The sequence below is a fragment of the Chelmon rostratus genome, chromosome 13 (assembly GCF_017976325.1).
Source record: "Chelmon rostratus isolate fCheRos1 chromosome 13, fCheRos1.pri, whole genome shotgun sequence".
Lineage (NCBI taxonomy): Eukaryota > Metazoa > Chordata > Actinopteri > Chaetodontiformes > Chaetodontidae > Chelmon > Chelmon rostratus.
In genome coordinates, this window is record NC_055670.1 from 2,323,365 (window position 1) to 2,346,455 (window position 23,091).

The 23,091-nt window shown below is 40.1% G+C and overlaps 1 protein-coding gene across 1 annotated transcript in view; it reads right to left on the reverse strand.

The window, feature by feature from the left end:
* man1a2 (mannosidase, alpha, class 1A, member 2) overlaps window positions 1-23,091 on the reverse strand; it is a 131,899-nt gene that overhangs the window by 86,286 nt on the left and 22,522 nt on the right. Inside the window, exons 3-4 of the mRNA XM_041951161.1 lie at window positions 19,308-19,569; window positions 3,169-3,265 (exon numbers count right to left, since the gene is read on the reverse strand). Coding sequence (XP_041807095.1) covers window positions 3,169-3,265; window positions 19,308-19,569 — 359 coding nt within the window. The remainder of the gene's footprint in view (window positions 1-3,168; window positions 3,266-19,307; window positions 19,570-23,091) is intronic.

Sequence of the window (23,091 nt, forward strand, 5' to 3'; positions counted from 1 at the left end):
GGACAACTCACAAGGTGCAGTCGAAGCTGTGTCTGTGTTATCACAGATGGCAGCTGCAGAGGTGGATACCAAAAAAAACAACCACCAAAACACAAAACACAAATCATAGAAGATGAGAGGCTGCATCGGCCTGACCTTACTGCTGAAAAAACAATCAATGCCAATGGCAGTTTCTCCATCTCCAACCTGGAATTTCCCTAATGACTGGACCCTGACAAAGTGTCTGCTGTCCAATGTAAAATCTAATGTAAACATGCAACACCTAACTCAGTGACAGACAAAACTGTCAAAACTGTCCAAAAATGACAAAAATGTCTATTATTCCCTCTTTTAAAAAAACATACAGGTTCAAACTATTTGAATACATATTTTTGTGGATTATGTCCATAAGAGGGCAAAGCATTACAATGAAAGTCTTTTCTTCAAACACATTACAGAGTAAACAAATAAAATAATAGTCCTCTAGCGTGTGGTTGAATTATTTCACTTGTATCAACAAACAGGAGAAATTCCGGATTATGGAGCCAATTTTCCCATGTTTTAGTGTCTTAGTGACTAACAGAGACAACAGCTTAACAGAAAACTGCTCAGCTTGTTATTCGAAGTGCCTGGCAACATTATGGAAAGGTTCCCTGCAGAAACAGACCTTTTTATAAAAGAGTACGATGCTTCTTGTTTAACCAGAAACAGCCAATAAATAGCTCACGCCAAAGCCACCAGACTCCATTCACAGAATCAGTAACTTTATCATTGTAAAACACACTTCATTCAAACGCTAGCAACAATCATCACCAATTGTCGTTTTGTCAAAATAAACAAATTCACAGAATCAGGAGAGGAGAAGCAGCAAAGGAAAACAGTGTAGAACCAAATATTTTCACATCTAACTCATGAATTATTTTCACCAGGCATTGTAACTGGACAGACCTAAATATCGAGTGACAATCCAAAATTTGGTACCCCTGGTCAAAATTCCTGTAATTCTGAATCGCTACGCGAGTAAAAGGTGACCAACTTCTAAATGACAAAGTTAAAAATGACATTTCTTTAATAGTTTAATCAATATTACTTTATTATCTCCATCTTTTACTGTTTCAAAATAACAAAAAAGTAAAAGGGTCTGAAGCAAAGGTCTGGTCACCCTGCATGGTTAGTAGTTGCATGGCAGTAGTAGCACACACCCTTTGGTAAGTGTCACAGCATGCGAAGGCTTTTTGTAGCCAGTAAAACGTGTCTTTCACTTCTTGTTTGGGGGATTTTCGCCCATTCATCATTGCAAAAGGTTTCTAGCTGTGTTGCTGCTTCTTGGCAGATTCTTGGGCTGTCTTACATGCACTGATCTTTGAGGAATAGCCACAATTTTTGATGATGTTTAGGTCAGGGGATTGTGAAGGCCATGGCATAACTTTCAGCTCGCGCGTCTTGAGGCAGTCCATCGTTGATTCTTAGGTGTGTTTCGGATCATTGCCCTGTTGTAGAAGTCATTCTCTTTTCCTCTGCAGCTTTTTTTTACAGACGTTGTAATGATTGATTGCAGAATTTGCTGGCATTTAATTGAATCCATTCTTCCCTCTAACAGTGAAATATTCCCTGTGCCACTGGCTGCAAAATTCTGCACCCTTTTTTCTCCAAACATATGTTTGCTCATTGTAGCCAAAAGGTTCTATTTTAACTTAATCCGTTTACAGGACTTGTTCCCAAAAATTAATCAGGCTTGTTTAGATGTTAATTTGCAAACTTTGCAAACTTCTTCTGTAAATTTTGTGTTGAGGACACAGGAAAGTTTTCTCCTGATGAATCCTCCATGAAGCTCACATTTGTGCAAGTGTTGCTGCACAGTACAACAGTGCACTACCACTCCAGAGTCTGTCACATCTTCCTGAAGGTCGATTTTGATTTGCCTTTCTAGCAATCTAACGAGCAGTTGTCTCTGAAAGCTTTCTTAGACTTTCAGACCTCAGCTTGACTTTCACCTTTCCTGTTAACTGCCATTTCATCTATTTTATATCCTTTTCCTGGTTTATGGGCATCAATTATTTGAATTTTCAGAGTGCTAGGCAGATGATTAGAGGAGCCCATGGCTGCTGATTGTTGGGACAAGATTTGAGGAGTCACAGTATTTATAAAACTTTAAAATTTGCATCACCTGGCCTTTCCTGACTATGAAAAACCATCATAGTCAACCAGCACTAACAAGCTGATTAAGACCTGAGACCTTGGTAAAAGTTATCTGAGAGTTCAACTTTCTTGGGGTGTCCAAACCTTTGTACGAGTCTCCTTTTCTTTCCCAGTCTAAAATTGTACAAAAAATGTTTCATCTTTAACTTTGTGACTTTTGGAAATCAGTCCATCTTCTGCCCGCTTGACTATTCACAGTAGTATCTTTTTGGATGATTGCTTGCCACTGTATGTCAGACTGAAACAGAATTTCCTGGTAAAAGAAACAGTGATTACTGGACAACGGAAACTCTGGTTTTGAGGCTCCTGTCTGTCAACTGCATTAAGTGCATCCACCATGGAGCCGCTGCTTCTGTGTCACAATCAGATATTCATTTTCTGAGTTGAATGTCTGGATGTTTTTACACGTCGATACAATATAAATATATTTGAAGTTAGAATATTTGTTGACAGCCTTAGTGACAAATTTATTAGAGTGTTAACCCAAGAAAATAACCATTTATTGATAAACAATGGTATTTCAGACATTTTATTATAGGGGCATTTTCATTAACAGCTATCACTGTATGACTGTGTGCTCACAACCGTGTTCTATAGTTTAACAAATTGTCCGTAGATTTATACACGGGATAAGGTACAATGGAATATTACCAGTACTTCAAATACATGTTCTCATTTTCTTTTATCTCATATTTCAATGATACATGTTCTCTGCTGGTGCTTCTGTCTGCAAACACTCTTCACAAAGTGATATGCATCCTGCCCAAGGCATTATCACATAACCTTGTCCACAAGAGAAAAGACAGGACGTGTGTGTGTGTGTGTGTGTGTGTGGGTGTGTGTGGGTGTGTGTGGGTGTGTGTGGGTGTGTGTGTGTATACGAGGCTGAGTGTGAACAAGACAAATGCATCCATGTGTGATTTACAACTGTGTGAGCAAACTGCCAATGGGCACAGACAGCAGTGGGACGGAGGGGTTTGTCTGGCTTACCAAAGATATTTGTGGAATGTCCTTTTTTGGCGAGGGGCTTCAGCTCGTTGTGACCCCAGCCGTACTGTCTGTAGCTGTCCCAGGCATGCTTCATCATCTGAAAAAAAAAGACGAAAAAAAGTCAATGTGGAGTCTCTTAACTTGGCAAGACAGAAATTCTACAATTCACATAATTGTACCCTCTAATAATGGCTTGGTAATGATGACCGGATAATGATGTTTAAATGTGCATCATAATTTTACTTTAAACTGATATAATGAGAATTTTGGCAGAATGTGATTTCAATGAAAACATCTGTTGTCCCTGGAAAAAGTAAAGCTGTCCCAAAAACTAGTACCAAACTAATAAATATGCTGCCAACAAACCATTACATTATCTTGTCAATCAAGATGAACTAAAGTAACTGTGATCATAGATACTTTCCAAATAACACAGATAATACATTTAGATATAATCATTAAGCCTTGCTGGTGAGGTAAAAAAACATTTTCCTCTCCTGTTAAAACCACCTACTTTGCTTTAGTCCTTTCCTTTTTTCAAATTAGAAAATCAATCTTAGATTAATCAAATAATCAATCAACTGCTACATGTGATTAATGAACATGATAATGTACAATGTTCACAGTTTTGCCACCACACACACACATTTAACACAAAGTGAGGACAGATTTTGAAGTTGTCTCTTTGCATTTTGCTTTAGTGCATTAATTCTCTCCTTCCTGCTTGTATCATTCAAGATTTGTCCACCGGATAGAACAAAATAAGATTCTATTCCTCATATGACCTTTGAAAGGAGGCTGAAAGAGATTGGCTTGGGGAGGGGGGATGAGGATAAAAAGAGCAAAAGATTGTGAGATGAGCCCTGACATGGAGGCTGATGCTGAGAAGAGGCGCTCCAGGGCAAACAGAGAAGATGACACAGATGAGGAAGGAAAAAGTGCCAGCTTTTCCTGAAGCACTGCTGCTCTCTTTCAATTTGAAACCTTTTTTCCTCCTCCACAGCCCTCACTCAAGTGGCATCAACAACCTCAGAAAAGTACACTACCTGTCCATCTTGTTGTGTCAGTCACTCACTATGGACATCTTATGGACATCGTCTGTCTACCTGGCTCCTTTCCTATCTGTCCATCTGCCAACCTCTCTGTCTCTACATGCCTCTCAGCTTGTCACATCATTTCTATCATGACCCTGATGATGATGACAGTTGGCACTAATTCCCTGTATCCTCCATGAAACAATTGTCCTTAATGTGTTTATCTTGTTTTATTAAAGCTCTGTTGTTATCAAATGGTCATCATTATTCATTTGGTTACTGTAGGCCCTCTTTTCATGCCTGACAGTCTAGAGGGGGGATCCCTCTCTATGAAGTCCTTGCAGACCTTTTTCAGGTTTAGATTCTTTCCCTTATAGCGAAGTCTTTCCATTTTGTTGTACTGAGTATCTGATACTGTGGGGCTGTCACTAGGTTTAACCTTGGAAACTTTAAGACGGGAACAAATGTCATGTACATTTGTTCCCGTCCCGTATTTGTTCCCAGTGCACGAATTACATACAAAAATGAAAAACGTGAGGTTGCTTACGTCATCTAAATGAGCAGTAGTTACAACAGCATTCAAAAGCTGACTGGACTCAATGAGGATTATTTACAGAGCATACCAAGTGAAGGGTGTGAGGAATGTTTGGTGCTAGTGTGCACGTGTGTCTGTCCAAGTTTGTCAGTGTGTGTGCTTCCTGTAGTTAGTGACAGGACCACTCAGTCACAGGGGTCAAACTTCATTTATGAGGTGCTCAAGTAGAGCATCTCTGTAAGAGCATAGCTTTATCACTGTGTTTGTGCATCTGTTCCTGTGTGGCTTGTGGAGTTTTGTAAAATGGTGAGAAGAGCTCAGTTTAGGAGGAATTCTGTGTGTGCTGCACCAGGCAGGAGAGTAGAGACTAAACAAGCTATCAGCAGCACGCACACAGCTAGTGCACTGTGTCACATACCACTTTGTATTTCTCTCCTACAAAGCTATGCCTGTTTACCTACCTACCAGCATGTCTGCCTGCCTAACTGCCTGCCTCTTTATGCCACCATGTGAGGATGAGTATCCAGATCCTCCTCCATCTCTCCCTCTCTCCTTGGAGCAGGCAGGCAGCCAAGCTAATAAAGACAAGGGCCAGGAGTTTTATTGTGTTCTTGGCCTCATGGCTTTCCATGACGCATTCAATGCACACCAAGGATTATAAATCAAATTAATACACACCGTGACATGGACACACACATTGGCTGGCACCCTGTGATCTGTGTTGATTGGATGCTTCATCAAATTTTGATTGGCCCATATGCCAAGGACAAGTGCAACAGTGCAGGGTGCTTGACAATGTTGACAAACTGCTTATTTAAAGGACCTTGGAATACTAATTGGACATTAAGCTACAAAATTCTGTGATTGATTCTGACAGCTACCTCTTGCCATCACAGCATCTTGGGAGCTACAAGGAAAGGAGGGGAAAAATTGGTTTGCATTGGCCAAAGCGGCTGGTTCATTTCACAATTAGAGCTGAACCTCATCAGCAATAACTGCAAAATTGGCTGAAGAGGTGGCACAGAAAAACCAGACATTTTTATGAACTCTGACAAGCAAATTTAAATCTGTATCAATCAGTGTTTCTAATATGAACACTGAAACAAATGGCTCTGTGTAATGTGCAAAGGTCTCCAGTAGTGAAAATCACACACAATTATCACCTAACTGTGCTTTAGCCAGTTGCCTGCCGTTATGAAATTCTGCTAAATGATGCATGCTCTTGTTCAGCACTTACTACCCATAAATTAAAGTGCTATCACAACATTACCCTGAGACGAGATGTCATCACAAGCAATGACAATGAGGGCATGGTTCGCAGGACACTTTATGAGTAGAGAAAACACCTCCAATTGTGACATCAACAAAGCAAGATGAACTTGCAAATACCATTCATTTCAAAATACTATGCACTGCCCAAATAATGCATCCCAAAGGACTACAATTAAGTTAGACCATGTACAGCTTTTAAGATCTGTAAAATTATGGGGTGTGCATTCTTAGCAACAAATGTTAATATTTTCATTCAAGGCCACAGAAATGTCTCATTATTTGGAAACTATCTAACCCAACTGGCACATGTGTGAAGTGAATGAATGATTGTATGAAGGCAGACTATTACATCAATTGCCTTGCTAGCATGGGCTGTATTAACAGTGAAGGAATAACTTGATATGCATTAGTTTTCGGTGTGAGTCCATCAAATGTCATACGTCTATTTGGACACTTCAATGACAGACCCAATATTTCTACATTAGCGCAGACCCAAAAAACACAAAGATCCTGGTTCTTGTATGTATGCTGTATTCTGTGGAAATGATTCTCTTTGAGCAGTTTCCAACCTGAGGAGGAAAAGTTGTTTGGAAAATATTGCAATCCCCATGAGACACCATCTCCAGTTTCACACAAGGAAAATATCTCAAGTTACATCGTTAAACCGAAAAACAAATCCCTTGCCCCTATCAAAACCAGTGCAGGAAGGGTATTTGCATTTAATAAAGCATGTTCCATCCACATCATGTCGAAGGCTCCCATCACGCATCCCTTACATTCACTTTATGGCCCTCTGGCTTCTCCATCACACTCAGCTGTTACTCCCAGTGAGTCCTGGTGGTGGCTAGTCCTGTTGTCAGCTAGTGCCCACTGTGAATTACTACATCTGGGACTGTGGAGCATGACGACATCCAGCAGCTTGTGGTGTAGGCTGAAGAGAGCCTGTTCAACCCTGACAACTCTCCAAAGTAACACAGACAGACAAACACAGTCTGTTCCTTTGCATGATTCATCATCTTTTCGGTGGCAGCTGCTTGGTAAGGCTGGGAGTCACTGTAATCCTTTCCACAAATACATACTTTATAATGCATACTTGATACTGGAAAGTATATTTCTCTATGATTGACATTAAACCCTTTGTATTAATTAGACACATCAGAATACCCTTCTTTATATCCACATCAGGACTTAACATTTTGCAATAGCATGGGCTCATATATATATATATATTACATCAGCTCACTGCTGGATTATATTTGTCAACAATAGTTTCATTGGTAACGTAGTCATTGGTAATGTAGTCCTACTAGCCTAATTACCTTACAGTTAATAGCATAAGGAATTTGTTGTCTCAGACTCACAGCTACTCTCATCAGCCTTTTGACAATCAGGCATTGGTTGGCTGGAGGTGACCCCAGAGATGTAAACTGTGTCATCATCAATCAGTACACTTATCTCAATTGGTCCTGTTCCCAGTTCAAACACATACAGAACATAAACAGTCAAAATTACATGTGGTGTCTTGTCTTGGGACCATGGGACAACTTAATAAACCACGCCTTGTCTTATTCTGACCCTGCGTGGATTGGGAAGACTGTTGTTGTAGATGTCCATTATCTCCGTCTATGGCGATCACCTTATTTCTACTTGGTCCAGTCACTATATTGCAGCCGTAAATTTATTAAATCATGCCACATTATACGCTCCAGCTCACTTTGGAATGAACTGCAGCCCAGGAGTGGCCCTGTGTTATTAAGGTCAGAGTCTGAGGGAGATTAAAAACCGCTCTTCCCCTCCCTTTCCCTATCAACTGACGAGCCTGAGAGTGAAAAGTGAAGTCCACAGTCGGTGCTGGTGTGATGAAAACGGCAGCAGCATTTCTTATTTGATGAATTTATGTGGCCAGCCCACTCAGAAACATTTTTGTACTGTATTTCCATTTCACTGCTTCAAAAATTTCCAAATGCAGTTCAAAGTGCACACTGGTTTCAAAATCTGCCAGAATGATGCAATCATGTGAGATATGTGTAGGTCACATATATACTGCTGCTTTGCAGAAATCTCTCTGTGCTTAATGCTGCCCAACGACAGGCTTCATTAAGACTACTAGACAATTAACTGCATTAATGCAAGCTAAAATGTAATCAAATTAACCAAAAATTGAATTCCTTTCTTGCACATCTTTTATGCACAGCACTCAGATCTTTAGCATGACTTCAGCAAATATCAGCTCACTTTTTTCAGACAAAGCAGTTGTGACCTTAACAATAGCAGCCAATCGCCTGCTCGCTGCCTGCTATAGAAAAGAAGCACACTTTGGTCCCTGCCATCTCTTTCCCAAAGGACCAACAGCCATGATTCATGCACTCTTACCCCAGATGTGCCACAGTCTCTCTCTCTCTCGCTCTCTCTCTCTCTCAAACACACAAACAATTACAACATGCAGACACAGACAACCACAGGGCAGTGAAATATTCATAAATCCCCTTCGAGCCAGCAGCTGAGAGCAAGGCCATTACTTTTGCCATTGTTTGAAAAAAAGAAAATGTAAAAATCAGCTAAGCTCTCACAGAAGAGGCACACAGTGACAAGGCTTTGGAGGTCTGGGGAGCTGGAGAGCTGAGCTGGAGTTATGTGCTGCTCTGACTGACCTCCAGAGTCAGTTTGACTGATTTAAACCCCCCCTCCGCCTGCCCTCGTCTTTCTCATCTCCTTCCAACTCAACCTATGGAGGCTTCCTATCTGGCTTAATGGAAGGCTGTTCAAAAGATGCACAAGGGTGGCAAGACTGTGACATCTGAATTGCTTCTTGCAGTAAATACATTCATGGTACTTAGGCAGAGGGTGGCAATAATTCCCCATGAAATCGAGACAGTAAAAGAGTCTAGATAGGGTGTATTTATACTGCTCCCAAGCCAAGAGTTCAAACAGATAATGGCTTACGATACAGTTACCCCAGTGTAGTGTACGGAACATACTTACAAATGTCTCTACTCTCATCATTACATCTGCTCTATCTATTTCTGGATCAAAAATGTGTTGAACTGTTCTTTTTTTTCATCAGGAGGGAATGAAAAGCCACATTTTTATCCAAGTAATGAATTATAACCAAAAGCATTTGTCAGCCAGGAGTGATTTTGTTGAGCTGTTCATTGGTTGCTATCTTTTTAATGCAGTATCTCTGCGACAGTGGATAAGGTTCAACTCAGTGAAGCAGGACTGCTTTATGACAGTATTGGAATTACTGTGTTTTCAGACAGTTAAGTTTATTTCTTAGGCATTTTGTTCATTTGATTAGTCGAAACAGACATTCCTATTTGGGTTTTTTTTTTTTTTGTTTTTTCTTTTTATCTATACCTGTGCTGTAAGGGCCCAACATGTTAGTCCAATTTATGTCCTCCAGTACAGTCTATAACACAGAAGATTGATGTTTTCTGGTCAACTAAGAATCTACACTATCTTTTACAATACAAATAGACTCCTCCTTTCTGTTAATCTGAGCTGAATGAGGCATAAATGAGTCACCTGATCCCAACTCACTGGAACCTAAAATAACATATCTTCACAATGAGACAATCTGAAAGGCAAATGATGAGTCTTCATTCGTATTAAGTGAAGAATAATGTAATACTCATTTATACTCAATGCAAACTGGCTTCATGAACATCACAGGGACCACTTTTTGTGCACCATGTAGCTTTGAGTGGTTTCACCTATGTATTGCGTTATAAAGGTTTTTAAGATCTCAACCAGTACCTAAGGTGAAAAAACTGTTGTTTTGGTGCAGAAGCTGTTGTCTCTATTCACTTTATCAAACTAACCAGCCAGTTTGATCAAGCAGTTGATCATTTTATTCAATAATTTAATCATTTTGAGGTCAACTGTGTCTTCACATTTCCTTTAGTTCCACAAAACAGCACTGTGTGTAAATGGTACAAAGCTTGACTTGATCTCCCTTACACTGGTTTAATTAGTCTGTGGAAGACGACATGAAGCGACTGCTGAAAACTCAAAAAGACAGTGCTATAATGCAAAGACTTAATTGACCTTACTCACTTCAGCTTGGGCAAGAATGGATGGTGAACCTGAGGATGCTGTAACAGCTTCAATGTGCCTAACATGACTGATATCCAAAACACTTCCACATAGCTTATTTCAGGTGTTCCTCTGATGGCTAAAATGTTGAGATGTTGCCTTCTTACTAAAAATGCCAACGACAAGGGCCATGCAGACATACTTTTTGCTAAAGACAATGCCTGTCACATATTGCTTCTTGCTTTCACACAATATTTGGTGAAAGCAAGAAGCCAGAACTGCAGACGATAAACACTATGACCATTTTTGAAGATGTTTATTTGTACTTTTGTTAGGGTAAAGTGTATTACAAAATAGAACTGCTAACTGAATATCAAAATTCATTGAATTACTTGCAAAATAGTTAGAAAATCAGTGCTCAACGTCCACTTAAGCAGAAGTCGGCGGGGTGCAGTGAGGATGTGTGACTGATGGCATTTCCAAGACCTATATTATCTTACCATTGATTGATTCAAATTTGGCATGGTGACCACTGCTTTTTAAAAAAAAAAAAAAAAAGAAGTGAACGTTACTGTAAATCAGAAAAGATTAAATAATTATATTACAAAGTAAAATACATAATTTGAATAAGGGTTTTGCAGAAATCTAATGTCCTATTTTATGCACTAATAAGTCATTAGCGTTGCTCACAATGGCCTGATGAAGCTGCAGCTGCTTCACAGTAAAGGCCTTACAATGGATTGTTGAGACAAGGGATCGCAAATTATGCCTTTATTAATGCAAAAAAATCGAGCTACAGTAATGACAAATCATACCTTATTATCTTAAAATCAATTTAGTTTTAAATACTATGTTCAAGCCTAGTTATGCTAATCGCACACTCCCACCACATAAAAATGAAAGCATCCCACACATGGAACACTTCTGCTGAGTCCCTGTGGACCTGCAGGAACCCACTGCAACACAACTGCAGCCCTCCAACCTTCCTCTTTGGCAGCTAAATCTGAAATGTCAGCCATCAGAGTCATTGAAAGCATAAAATGTTTTCTGCACTGCCTGCTTGCTCTAAAGAAAAATAAAGCAGCTTGATCTATGTTGCCCTTTCACGCTCGTTGCTTCTTCTTTATCTCTTGCAGTGTTGCACAGTTAACATGACAAAAGCTGTCAGGCAGGCCATCCTATTAATTCGTAATATACAGACTAGGCGACACACGCACACACATACACATACACACAAACGCACGCGCGCACACACACACACACATGCTCACAGTCAGAGGAACACACATACATAGGTAGGCAAACAGAAAAGATAAGGGAAAAATCAGTGAAAACATATCTCCCTGTCAGTCCTGTGATCGTGTTTGCTGATCCAAGTGGAAAAAGGACATCCCTGGTTTCGCTTGGTCTTTTTTGTTGTATTAGTGGATGAAAAAGAAAAAAAAGAATTGTGGTAATCCTGTCCTCTGCCAGCTTCTCTGTCACTCTCTCTACATCGCTTGAGCTCTAATTGGTCAGGCTCTCTGTGCCTCTCATATACTGAAAGTGATCGCTGCCTTAGGTCCACTACCAGTTCTCCAGTCAAACATAGATACATTTCAGGAGGCACAAACAACTAATAAAAACCATTGGGGATATAGAAAAGATATCAGAAACATTTACTATCAGCATGGGGATTCATATATATAAAATACATAAAGATAAAATATGCTTGATTGTTCCCACAGCCTGAAAACGTATATTAATACAATATGTATACACTTATTCTTATTCTGCACAAGGTGTACTGTTAAAAAACAACACCCCCATGTTTTGGCTTGTGTTTTGCTCAAAAATATTTACTTGGCAGCCTCGTGAGAATAATGGTAGCATTTTATTTTATTTGTCAGTGATGATGTCAGTGTGATCAAAGTTACTTCAAACAGGGTTAATGACGTTGTCTCTGTAAAAAGCTAGTTTCTGCTTACAGAGAACTGCTGCCATCTGACAGCGTTTTTCCACACATCAATGCGTGGTTGAGAAATAAAACAAAATAAACAAAATCGAGATCTTACGACTGGTCTGGCATTGGCCCTGATGCAGCTGCTGTAGCTCCTGCATCACTGTTAGTCTGTAGTAAGGTACCTCCAGAGCCAAGTCCCATCAGCAAGTAAAGTGAGGAGGACAACTCAAGCTGCGATGCCATGCTCATGTGACACACCCTACTCAATCAGATTTCTCACAGTGGAACTTCAACTCGACATGTGTGATCCAGCATGTTAACGGTGGCTCCATTCAATGCAGATGCTCCAGTTAGCCATATTACTTGCGTACTTATTTCTAATATTACGTAAGTATGGTGTTGGCTGCACTTTATGGTCATTTTTAGGCGTTAGTTTGTAGTCTTGTTGCATTGGACTGCATTATATTGTCAGCTGGCTCAAAAGTCAGAGACATAAGCCCTTGACATAACTTGTAACAAAATATTCCCGTTACCCTAGAATGATCACGTAATTGAGAGGCTAGGGAAGGAAATACTATGACTCCCTTTGGCAAAGGAAGGAGAACTTTTTTGAAGACACAATGATATTTAAACAGGGACCGGATGACGATACAGCAGAAGGAGAGAGAATTTGATAGGGTAAGGCAAACAAATGAAATGAATCAGGGGGTTCTGTACAAAAAGAGAAATCTGACAAAACCTAGAGAAATAACAAAAGCTGAGGTTGGTTGACTTTAATTTTAAAAAAGAACATGAAGATTAGCAGTATTCACTGACATGTTTTCCAAAAAGAAAATATACCAGAGCAAAAGGAAAAGAATTTATGAACTAGTGGTAGACGATTAATCAGTGTTTAATAAATGTTCATTGGAGCCAAAAACTGTATGCACTAGTAATAACATATATATATATATATATAAAAATCAATATATCAATCAATATATATATATATATATATTTCAAGTTTGTCTTCTTTTAACTTTGTATTGAACACAAGAAAAGGAAAAAGTGTGATTCAAAAATTCAAAAAGAGCACAGGTGCTTCACACATACAGACCATAACTTGATAAGACAGCTGGATACATGCTCAGTCCTTGGAATCCTTTTCAGTAGAAGTTTTGGAAACTCAAGACTAGGGCCTTCAAAGGACTTCATTGTGCCAATGCATTTGAGAGATCCATGAAATGTCTCTATGCTCTACATTTCAGCTTGGCTCCTCGTGCTTCTTTTTTCTTTCATAACTTTTGTTCAGTTTCCTTCCGGCATAACATCAACATCACATCTACCTATGAATGATCCCAAAAACTGAGCTTAGAGTTGTCTCAAAATATGGATCTTTTGGTTATTTGTGATGTGGTGTATCTTAGTCACACTCTAATAATGTCTTAATACTGCATTCACACTACAAGGGCAGAACACGAAGAATGAAAGTCTGCAGTTATTTCAGATTAAGAGTGCATTGCTCCCTTTATATTATCTGAATTAACTGTTAATATTGGATTTATATATTTATATAGATGTAATTGCCAGCAGTGGAGGCTTGGATGCCATTTTGCCACAGGTTTGCCGACACTGCTGAGGGCCATGGTTAATGCCACTATTCAGAAATACATTCAGCAGCTGGGAGCCCTTTGACACATGAAACCGTACATGATGTACAGATATACACAATGTCTTCTGCAGAGGGGATGGGTTATTCAATGTCACCTCACTACCATATGCCATGAAAGGCTGGCTTACAAGAGGGCATCAATCATTATACAACGCTGTGTCAAAAAAGCAATTTGTAGCCCTGCCACAATGCATGTTCAAAAGGAGGTTTACATCAACAACAACAACACAACAACAGCACATTTTAAACCTGCCCCTTACTTCCTCCAGCTTCTTTTACCCCTGCACATTCGGTTGGAATCAAATGATACGCTGTGTTGTTTTTGGATGGAAAGTGCTCACTGTTCAGCACAATGACAATCCTTATGAAAACATGATTTTATGAGCCATACAACAGTGGCTGGACGACGGGGAATTTCTTCAAGGAGTCTGGCAAATGACACTGAGCTGAGTTACAAAGGGAAACAGAAAGGAAGAAACTGCTGCAAAGAGCAAGAGAAGGAGGTGCGATGGTCAGAAAGCAATGCTGAGGTAAAAAAAAAGAAAAAGAATTGGAAAGAATGTCAAGAAAAAGAGGGTAAGTGAGTGGGAGAGAAAGAGTAAAATACAAAGACAGGAGAAGAAGTGTAATCATCATACATGCTATCTGCCAAAAACTGAAGGATTCAAAGAGAGTGAGCAAGAGAGAGTATGAGGGTGGGTGCTAGTGAGAAAACGAGAGAGTGAAGTCAAAGAGATGGAGCAGGGGACTCACTGCTATCTCTGCAGATATTGCCCATCTCCATCGGAAACCTTCGCTGTCTCTTTATGGGCCAGTATATCTGTATAGCAGCATTTAGAATGCACTTAAAGAGGACGGCTTTGGCCATCGATTTATCTGGGTTTTACAGCCACAGTCCATAGGTCTGCAGGGAAACACACGCACTCTCTCCAATGCTAGCCACAAATCTGTAATCGTTTGCTTATCACTCAACAGTCACAGCTGAGTGACTGGCGAGCCAGCAGTCAGATCTATGGCCTTCAAACATTGCACTGCCTCCCGATGAGCCTCAACATGAGAGATTTGGCAATGCGATGGCCAGTAGTCGGCCAGTCGGCGGTCTGCATTATTTCCTCAAGACACGTCATTAACAATGTCTGCGTTACTGACGAGGGTCTAGCTGTCTTATGCTGCATGCACACATATAGAATATATATAATTGTCTGCAATAACACAGAGTTAAGTCCAGTAAATACTGTTTTCCTCACTATAACACTGATAACACGAAGATGTATAATGTACATTACGAGCAACACATGCTAATTTCTCTGTTGTTGGCTGCAAGAACCACTACGAAAGTCTTCATAAGAGACTGAGTGGATTAACTTGATGGAAATGTCCCCATAGCGACAACAACAACTGGAAAACTGTTCTATAAGGCTATATGTGTGCACTAATCATTTTGATTCAGAATGCTTTGAGGGCCAACACAAAGCAGGATTCACTTCAAAACTGAAGCTCAAGGACAGATTGATACAGACTTCAAATGTAGAACCTGCAAGTTTTGACATTTTTCTGTTGCTTTACTGTCTATTCCCCTGGTTAGTCTGTTAAAATTGGCATTAGCATGTTCCACAGCTAATGTGGCTTGTAGCATCTATGGTAGGCATACACGCTGCAGCAACGTTGGCATATTATAATATATCATATCACCACACAATAATATTGAGGGACAGTCAGGAGAAAATGTGTGAACATTAAGCCTCATTTGAAGCCAATTAAATAACCAGAGCAGTAGGTTTGATGTGGGAAACTGTTTTTTCGTGTTGCTTTTTGTGTCGTCTCACATTGTCAGACCAAACGATATCTCCACACTACATACTGCAACACAAGCTCAGCTGGTTTTGTTGCTACAGGAAAGCCTCCTCTGCTGTGTGACAGCGCCGGTATGTGTGTCTGTTGCTGCCGTATGTAAATGTGCTTGATGCCCTGTGGTACGCTGACTGTTACACTTATATAATATACTTTGGGTTTTCTGCCAAATAAATGCTGCTGAGATGCCTAACCCTAGCCCTTGACTCTGAGAATGAATCACATTACATTTACTAATTAACCTACATTATAGGGCAGGCTCCTCCTCATACAAACAAAACACATGTAGGAATATACCTCATTTTCATTCCTATTTGGAGCCAATATACACAACAAGATATGTCCCCTTTTTGCTAGTAGAGTGAAAAGAGGTAGAATCTTGTTTTGAGTAGAGTGTTTCTATTATTTTTGTAACACCATGACATAATTCTGTCACTGAAAAAATAAACAAGCAAAAAGGCTTGAAGCGCTAAAAAGGCAGATAAACATAACATTAAAAAATGTAATTGTAATATAAGTACATCCTTTTAACAGTGATCAACCAATCACTGATATGCTATAAAATTTTCTAAATCATTTCTTCAAAATATAAAAAGACACTGAAGCGTCAAACCCTTTCCCTGAGCAATCTGTCTAACCAAGAAATCTAACTTTTTTTTAAGAAGTTATCCTGAAGCAATGTTTACTAGGTTCCAAGTCATTAGAGGACTCAACATAAATAGCTAAGCTACATTATGAATTCTTCATTAAAAAGCGATGCAAACCTGGGGGGAAACATTACCTTCTACTACTAGATTAAAGTTTTTTTGGTACCCTCGTTTTGGACTCCACAAATTGTCTCGACCAACAAGTGTTGTTCCAACATTATTGATGAAGAAACGTCATTGAAGTGAACACAGTGAACTGTGCCTTTGTAACACGGCCCATTAACTGCAACAGTCAGCTTATTTCAACAGCTCTGGGCCAACAATACCTTATGAAGTGACAGGTGAATAGTATTGGAACAGTTAATAGTCATTCATTCCATTCCTTTTCTTTTATTACCCTAAAGCTCTCCATCTCCAGATAAAGGTTTAATGGCCACTAATGTCTGGATTGTGTAATTAGCAGAACAGCAAAAGTGCAGAGAGTTTAGAGCTAATGGAAGTGGTGGAAAAGGAGGGGGTTTGTATTCTGTGCAGTCAATGAAATGTATATTTAGGAGGCATAAAGACGAGGTTCATTTCTATTTCTGGGGGAACAAAGGGCCTTAGTGGCATGACTGAGCCACAGAGAAGCAAAGGTTCCCTGCTGGATCTGACCAATCGCCCTGATTCTGACTTTGTCCATCCAGGTTAACATATTTTCGACCACACCCTCCTTCAACTTCAACCGCTTAAAGGTATACTTTGTAGGGATTTCCTTAAAAACAACATACAGACTCATACAAAAGTAAGTCCTCTCAATCGTCACTTAGGACACACTTGTGTGTGTGATGGTGTATTTATCTGCACAGACCCTACCCTCTGTCTGTATTTTCTTATTTTATTCATATTTTGCTATGGTTGGGATGTTTCTGGGCTGCAACCCTTGGGCAGTGGGTGTTTAGTCCCCAGCCAATAACAGCACACAGGTGATACTGGGACTGTATACAAAGTGTAATCTCTTTGATATCTGTGTCTGAAGCTGGGAAAGCTCCATTATATGATCCTGTCTGGACACAAATACAATTAGTTGATGTGGCTGATGGGTTGCTGACTGCTGTCTATAGCTCAGCATATTACTAGACATTGTCATTATATTATTGTCATGACACATAATTATTATATACCACTATGCCTATTAGCGAGCTAGACTGCAGACGGCTAAACTCGCCGGTTAAACAGAGCCAGTGATCCAAATATTAGAGCAACTGTTATATACAGATACAATTCCACTAACACATGAAAAACATCTGACAAAATACTTGTATACACATCATCTTTCATTTTCCTGCAGGTAGTCAGGTACTCTTGGGTGGCTGCCGCATGTAGGTATGTGATGCTGCAGGTGATACACTGGGCTGTGTGTGCTAGGTGTGGTCAGCGGCAGGGGGATGCACTTCTGGTGACTGTAACTAATAATTCCTGCATAGTATATAAGCAAAATATAAGTGTGGGCCCAGCATGGGTTTTCTAATTGATATGCAGAACTTGACACAAGCACTGCACAGTCAAAATCAATAACAGAAATAACTACATAAGGAGAGGAATCAATAGCTTGTGTGAAAGTCTTTTTTTTAGTTGGCTGATTTTTAATTTTCATTGAACGAAAATACAACATTTTTAAAATGTGTTGCTTGTGTTTTTGTTGCAGTTATTTCATGGTAACGCAACCAAACAGCTACAAAACTCCCCTCACGGCAAGGGAAATGGGAAAATGAATTGATCGTTTAGCCTCGCTCCAATCATTTAAACCAGAAGCAAAGATTGCAATCATTGTTGTGTCACATTTTGAAGTAATCTGACAAAAGACTGGCTCAATGTGGCAACAGACTGGCTCAACAACTACTACTGTCTGAATTATTGCTTAATGTCTACATGAAACATAAATGAAGACAAGGAGATGGATGCTGATGCTCTTCCCTGGACTTGACTTTACAACATCAAAACACAGGCCAAATGTCTGCCTGTTGCCAGGATTTTAAGAAAGAAATAAAACAGAGCTTCAGCCTTTTAGTCACAATTGCATGACAGTGTGCGATTATGATTTCTCCTTGGAATCACAAGGCAATCAGGAAAAGGGGAGTGTGCTGTACTGTGCTGTGCTGTGGCCCTTACAGCTGCTACTTTCTTGCTCATTTGGGAGTGTATGGCATTCTCTCTGAATGGTAATTATGAAGGGAACAAAAGGGGCATTTAGAGACAAAGGGGGGTTCGGAGTGAATGGGCCAGCTCCCATGTGCAGCGAGTGTTCTGACTCCAAGTGCTGTTTCAAGAGAGGCGATATGGGGTAATTATGTGGGAGAACTTGCAGGGGGGAGAATGGAAGGAGAGGAGCAGAGAGAGGGAAATAGGCTGAGGTTGGCTTCATGTCTATAGAGAGCAGGACCAGATAGCACCATCTGCATTCTGCACAGACGCTGTCCGTCTGGCTCGCTGTTGCCTTCAATAAAAGCTGGCACCGAGACAGACATTAGGCTGCAGAAATGGATTCAGATGCACAGTATAGTCGAGCACAGACTGACCCTCACACACACACGATGGGACCTAAATTTAACCAAAGACCAATCTCGTGGCTACAAGTTTTCACCTGAGTCGATTTCAAGATGTTCTTCACAGGATTCAATGTGAATGGGGGCTGATGGTACAAATTTAGAGATGTCTGCCAAACTATCACCATGAACTAATACCCTGAATCCTGTCTCGCAAGTCTCACGCTGGGGTACATACACTGAGTGTACAAAATATCACTGCCACTTGTTTTTCTCATGAAATCCACAAAGTATTAGTGGAACTTTCTCTCTAAAGAGAAAGCCATTAATTCTCATCAGCGACCCACATTAGATCTTTTGCTCGACACAGATATGTAAACAAGGACACACAATTAGCTAAGAGGGGGAATTCAAAGATTTAAAGGGTCTTAAGTTCAATTGATCATGCTGCACTCCAACTTATACGAGCCCCCAGAGTGCGTTTCCAGCCCCATCAATCAGAAGCACTGACATAACCTGCATCAACACCGAGATGATTCCCATGTACATGGTCCAAACTGACACCATAGAAATAAATCCAATTATAAATCAAATCAAACATATCAATCAACATATACAAAACTGTAACTGGTCTAAGGTCATCTTACCTCTCTGATCTTGTCACGTTTCTCTTTGACGTCAGGTTCTGCTGGCTCACCATCAGAGACGCCCACCACTTTGGGCATGGGGACGGGTGGCAAGGGTTTAGGCCCTGCATCCTTTTTTTTCAGGTCCTCCATTACTTTGTTCTTCTCTGTCTGAATCTCAGCCTGCAGCTCCTCACGCGACTTTCTCAGCTTCTCCTTTGCCTCCTGCAGTGCTCGCTCGTGGTCTGCCCGAATCTTGTCCCGCAGGCTCTCCTCCTCCTCCCTGTAGGAAGCAGGAAAAAGGCAAGAGGTAAGTTTTCCTGTTTTATATTCTTTATTCTTTGTTTGGATCCCCATTAGCTTCCACAAAGTGGTTGTTAGTCTTTCCAGGGTGAATGTAAAAGGACCCGTTTCAACAAAGTGTGACACAAAGAAATCAGTGTGGTTGAAATTAATAACAAGGACTGTTTATTTAATCAAGATGTTTCAGCTTTTGGTATTTGATTATGTCCATGCCAAGGTCGAAGCTTGATTGTATTGATCTTATATACTCAAGTTGACCAGAAGAATAAGTTTTGCATATCAAGGCCTAAATAAATTTAATTTGCTTATTACAGCCCCCACAGGAAAAATTCTGGCCCTAAGACAAATGAAATTGAGGACCCCTGCCACACCTCCTGTTATGAATTGGTTATGAATAATACAATGCGATATGAAGTGTTATGTATTTTTTACATTTTTTGTCCTCAGATGAACAACATTTTAATGTGGCTTATTTCCGTATGGTTGACATCGTTGTGATGGCAATATTAACTGCTGGAGAGAGTGTTGTGTATTGTTGCTGCCGAGTACACACATTAATATTACAGCAGAGAATTTGCTCTCAGCTCCTGAATCGCAGAAACAGAACTCCTTTTCTCTAGTTTCTACGACAACGGAGTTGTAGGAATATGTCTGTGGGCCACTTCCATTCCCATCCACTCTCAGAAATTAGGTAAATCTACAGACAGTTATTTTACTACAATTTTTTAAATTGTGAAAACATAAACAAAGGGGGGAAAAAGAAGCTCTAATTCAGATTATTATGGGAAAGACAAAACCACCAGTCTAATGGGAAACCAACCCCCCACCCCACTATTTTGCAGTTACATGAGCTTCAGGAAATAGGGCAGGTGTAGGGAATACAATGAGGAGGCAGGCAGTGCTGGAACGAGAAACGTCATCTTTGGTTTCACATGGTGGTAAAAGCCCCAAGGTGTTGACACAGCTCTACCCCATGAGGATGTGGGTCAGTAATGAAAATAAAACACAGCAGGATGCTGCAGCAAAGGTGACAGGGAGACAATGACACTGCACTGTAACTTATGCCTTTACTGAAGAGAGAACGTTTTTCTAAACTCGTCTTTGAATCTCACTTGGCTGTTTCGTGGGCTCACACACAGATCAGGCAAAAAATACAAAGTAAGCTCTGCCCAGGTTCATGAGTGGCATCTGACTTCTAGGGCAGGAGGCAGCTTTTTGCCCAAACCTATGGCTGCTAGATAAGGACAAAAACCTTAGATGACAAATGATGTTTGGCTGTGCAACACTGTATTTTGAACTAACCATGGTTACAGGTCAGGTTATAGGTCATACCGTGTGTATGATCACATCATATTCAGGAGATGGGTGCAGTGTGGAAGGAATTTAAACATGGTTTTTATTTGGTCACAAGTAAGCTGTTTTACATTTGAGCTTTGTTTAGGCTTTTAATTTTAAATCAATGTGAACATTTTTGCTCCTTTGTGTGTTACACTATTTGATGTCTTGCGCTAGGCAACATACTTAATTACCAAACATCAACATGACATGAATAGAACATGGAAGAAAGAAATTTTTTTTTTAAAAAGGGACAAAAACAGAACATTAATTTCCCTTGACACTTGAGTTAGTCCCTAATGCAGGCATGTCAAACTGATTCCATAAAGGGCCGTGTGGCTGCAGGTTTTTGTTCCAACCGAGGAGCACACCAGGCTGGAGTGAATTAATCAGCTGACTCAGTCTTCAGCTGATAACTAAGTGATCCCTGGATGTTGATTGGTTGGTCTGGTGTGCTCCTCCTTGGTTGGAACAAAAACCTGCAGCCACACGACCCTTTATGGAATCAGTTTGACATGCCTGCCCTAATGTTTTCATCAACCCTGTTGTATTGTTACAGTTGTCAGTTCCACAATGACCTTTACTGTGAAATATCAAGGACAAGCCTGTGACAGTTTGTGCCACCGTCTAACTTAAATTGTTAAAATGTGTTAGTTGTGAGTTGCACAGTACAATGAATATGAGATGAGAAATTTTGAAAATAACTGTCATCTTTGTGCAGACACATGAGTCTTCATTAATGACCTCCCAACGCAGGAAATGTGGGAGGAACTGATGACCTGCTGTGATCTGTGTGGACTCAGCTGCAAGCCTCAACAGAGCTGCACAGCAGAACATCACTGAAAAAATGACAAAACAATGCTGATACTTTGTGTGTATGTGAGTGTGTGAGTACATGTCTTTGGGTGATAACTTTTCTCCAACTTTCTCTACTTTGTGTATGTTAAGCCAAATGAGAGCAACGTCTGTAGCTCAGACTGCACCCGTTAATGGCTTTGAGATGCCTGAGTATATGACCTCTGTCTTCTTCCAAGAAAACAGCAGTCAGGAGTTTTTACAACTCATGAGTGAAAATGCAATATAATCAAATAAAAAAAAAAAAAAATGTCTTTATGGGTGCATACATGTAAACAATGGAAACAAATACCTAGTACATTTAAACTTTGTAGTGTAGCAAGACAGAAGAAAACAAACTGTAGGTGCAATCACACCCATAGTGTTCAGTTTGTGTAGACATTGTAGCAGACTATGCTAATGTATGTTAACAACAAAAATACAGTGTGTTGCGCATTTGGATAAGTTTGGTGTCTGTGGAGCAAAAAGAGATTCTTCAAACTGCTCATTAAGTGTTATTCATCTATTAACTCTATTAACTACATATGGAGTTTTTACCATCCTGCTTTTGTTGGAATCCTGTTTGTATCTGGGCTTTTTTTTCCTGGCATTCCCAAGCTTTACAGACACTATTTAATGTTAGGATATAGATTTTTTTTGTCACTCTAGTCAGGCATTTTACATGCACACTTGTACATCTATACAGAGTATGTGGCTAGAATGACTGGAAAAAGGTAGGAGGGAGAAGAAGAGTGACATGTGACATAAGAATAGATGCCTTTACTGTAGACTTGGCTGATAAGACTATATGGTACTACCTGAGCCACTTCAGAAAGAGATGAAGCACTTACAGACCAGGCCATTAAAGAAAAGAGTGTTTGGGAACCTTTAGCGAAATAACAGGGACACATGGCACACATGACTTAATAAACCTGCTGCCTTCAGATGGCTGTAAAGGGAGTTTATCAACTGAAAGTAAATACCTTCATCCATGTAAACTGTTGTGGATGACAGACGATATTAGAGTGTCTTCTGTCACTGCCATAATTGGAATACAATTATACAATTCGTGAGAAAGAGACAGACAGAGAGAGAGAGAGCATAGCCTCCAAGCAACTTCCAGTGTCTATACTTCACGCACTGTGTGTGTGTGTGTGTGTGTGTGTGTGTGTGAGTGATTGACTGAGTCAGAGTGAGAGAGTAAATCACTAACTGTGAAGTTTGTAGACAGGACAAGAAATAAAGTTGCAAGAAGGACAGAGAGAGGAATGGAGGCAGTAAAGAGGTGAAAATGAGAAAACATATATGTATAAAGGAGGAGAGAAAATAATGT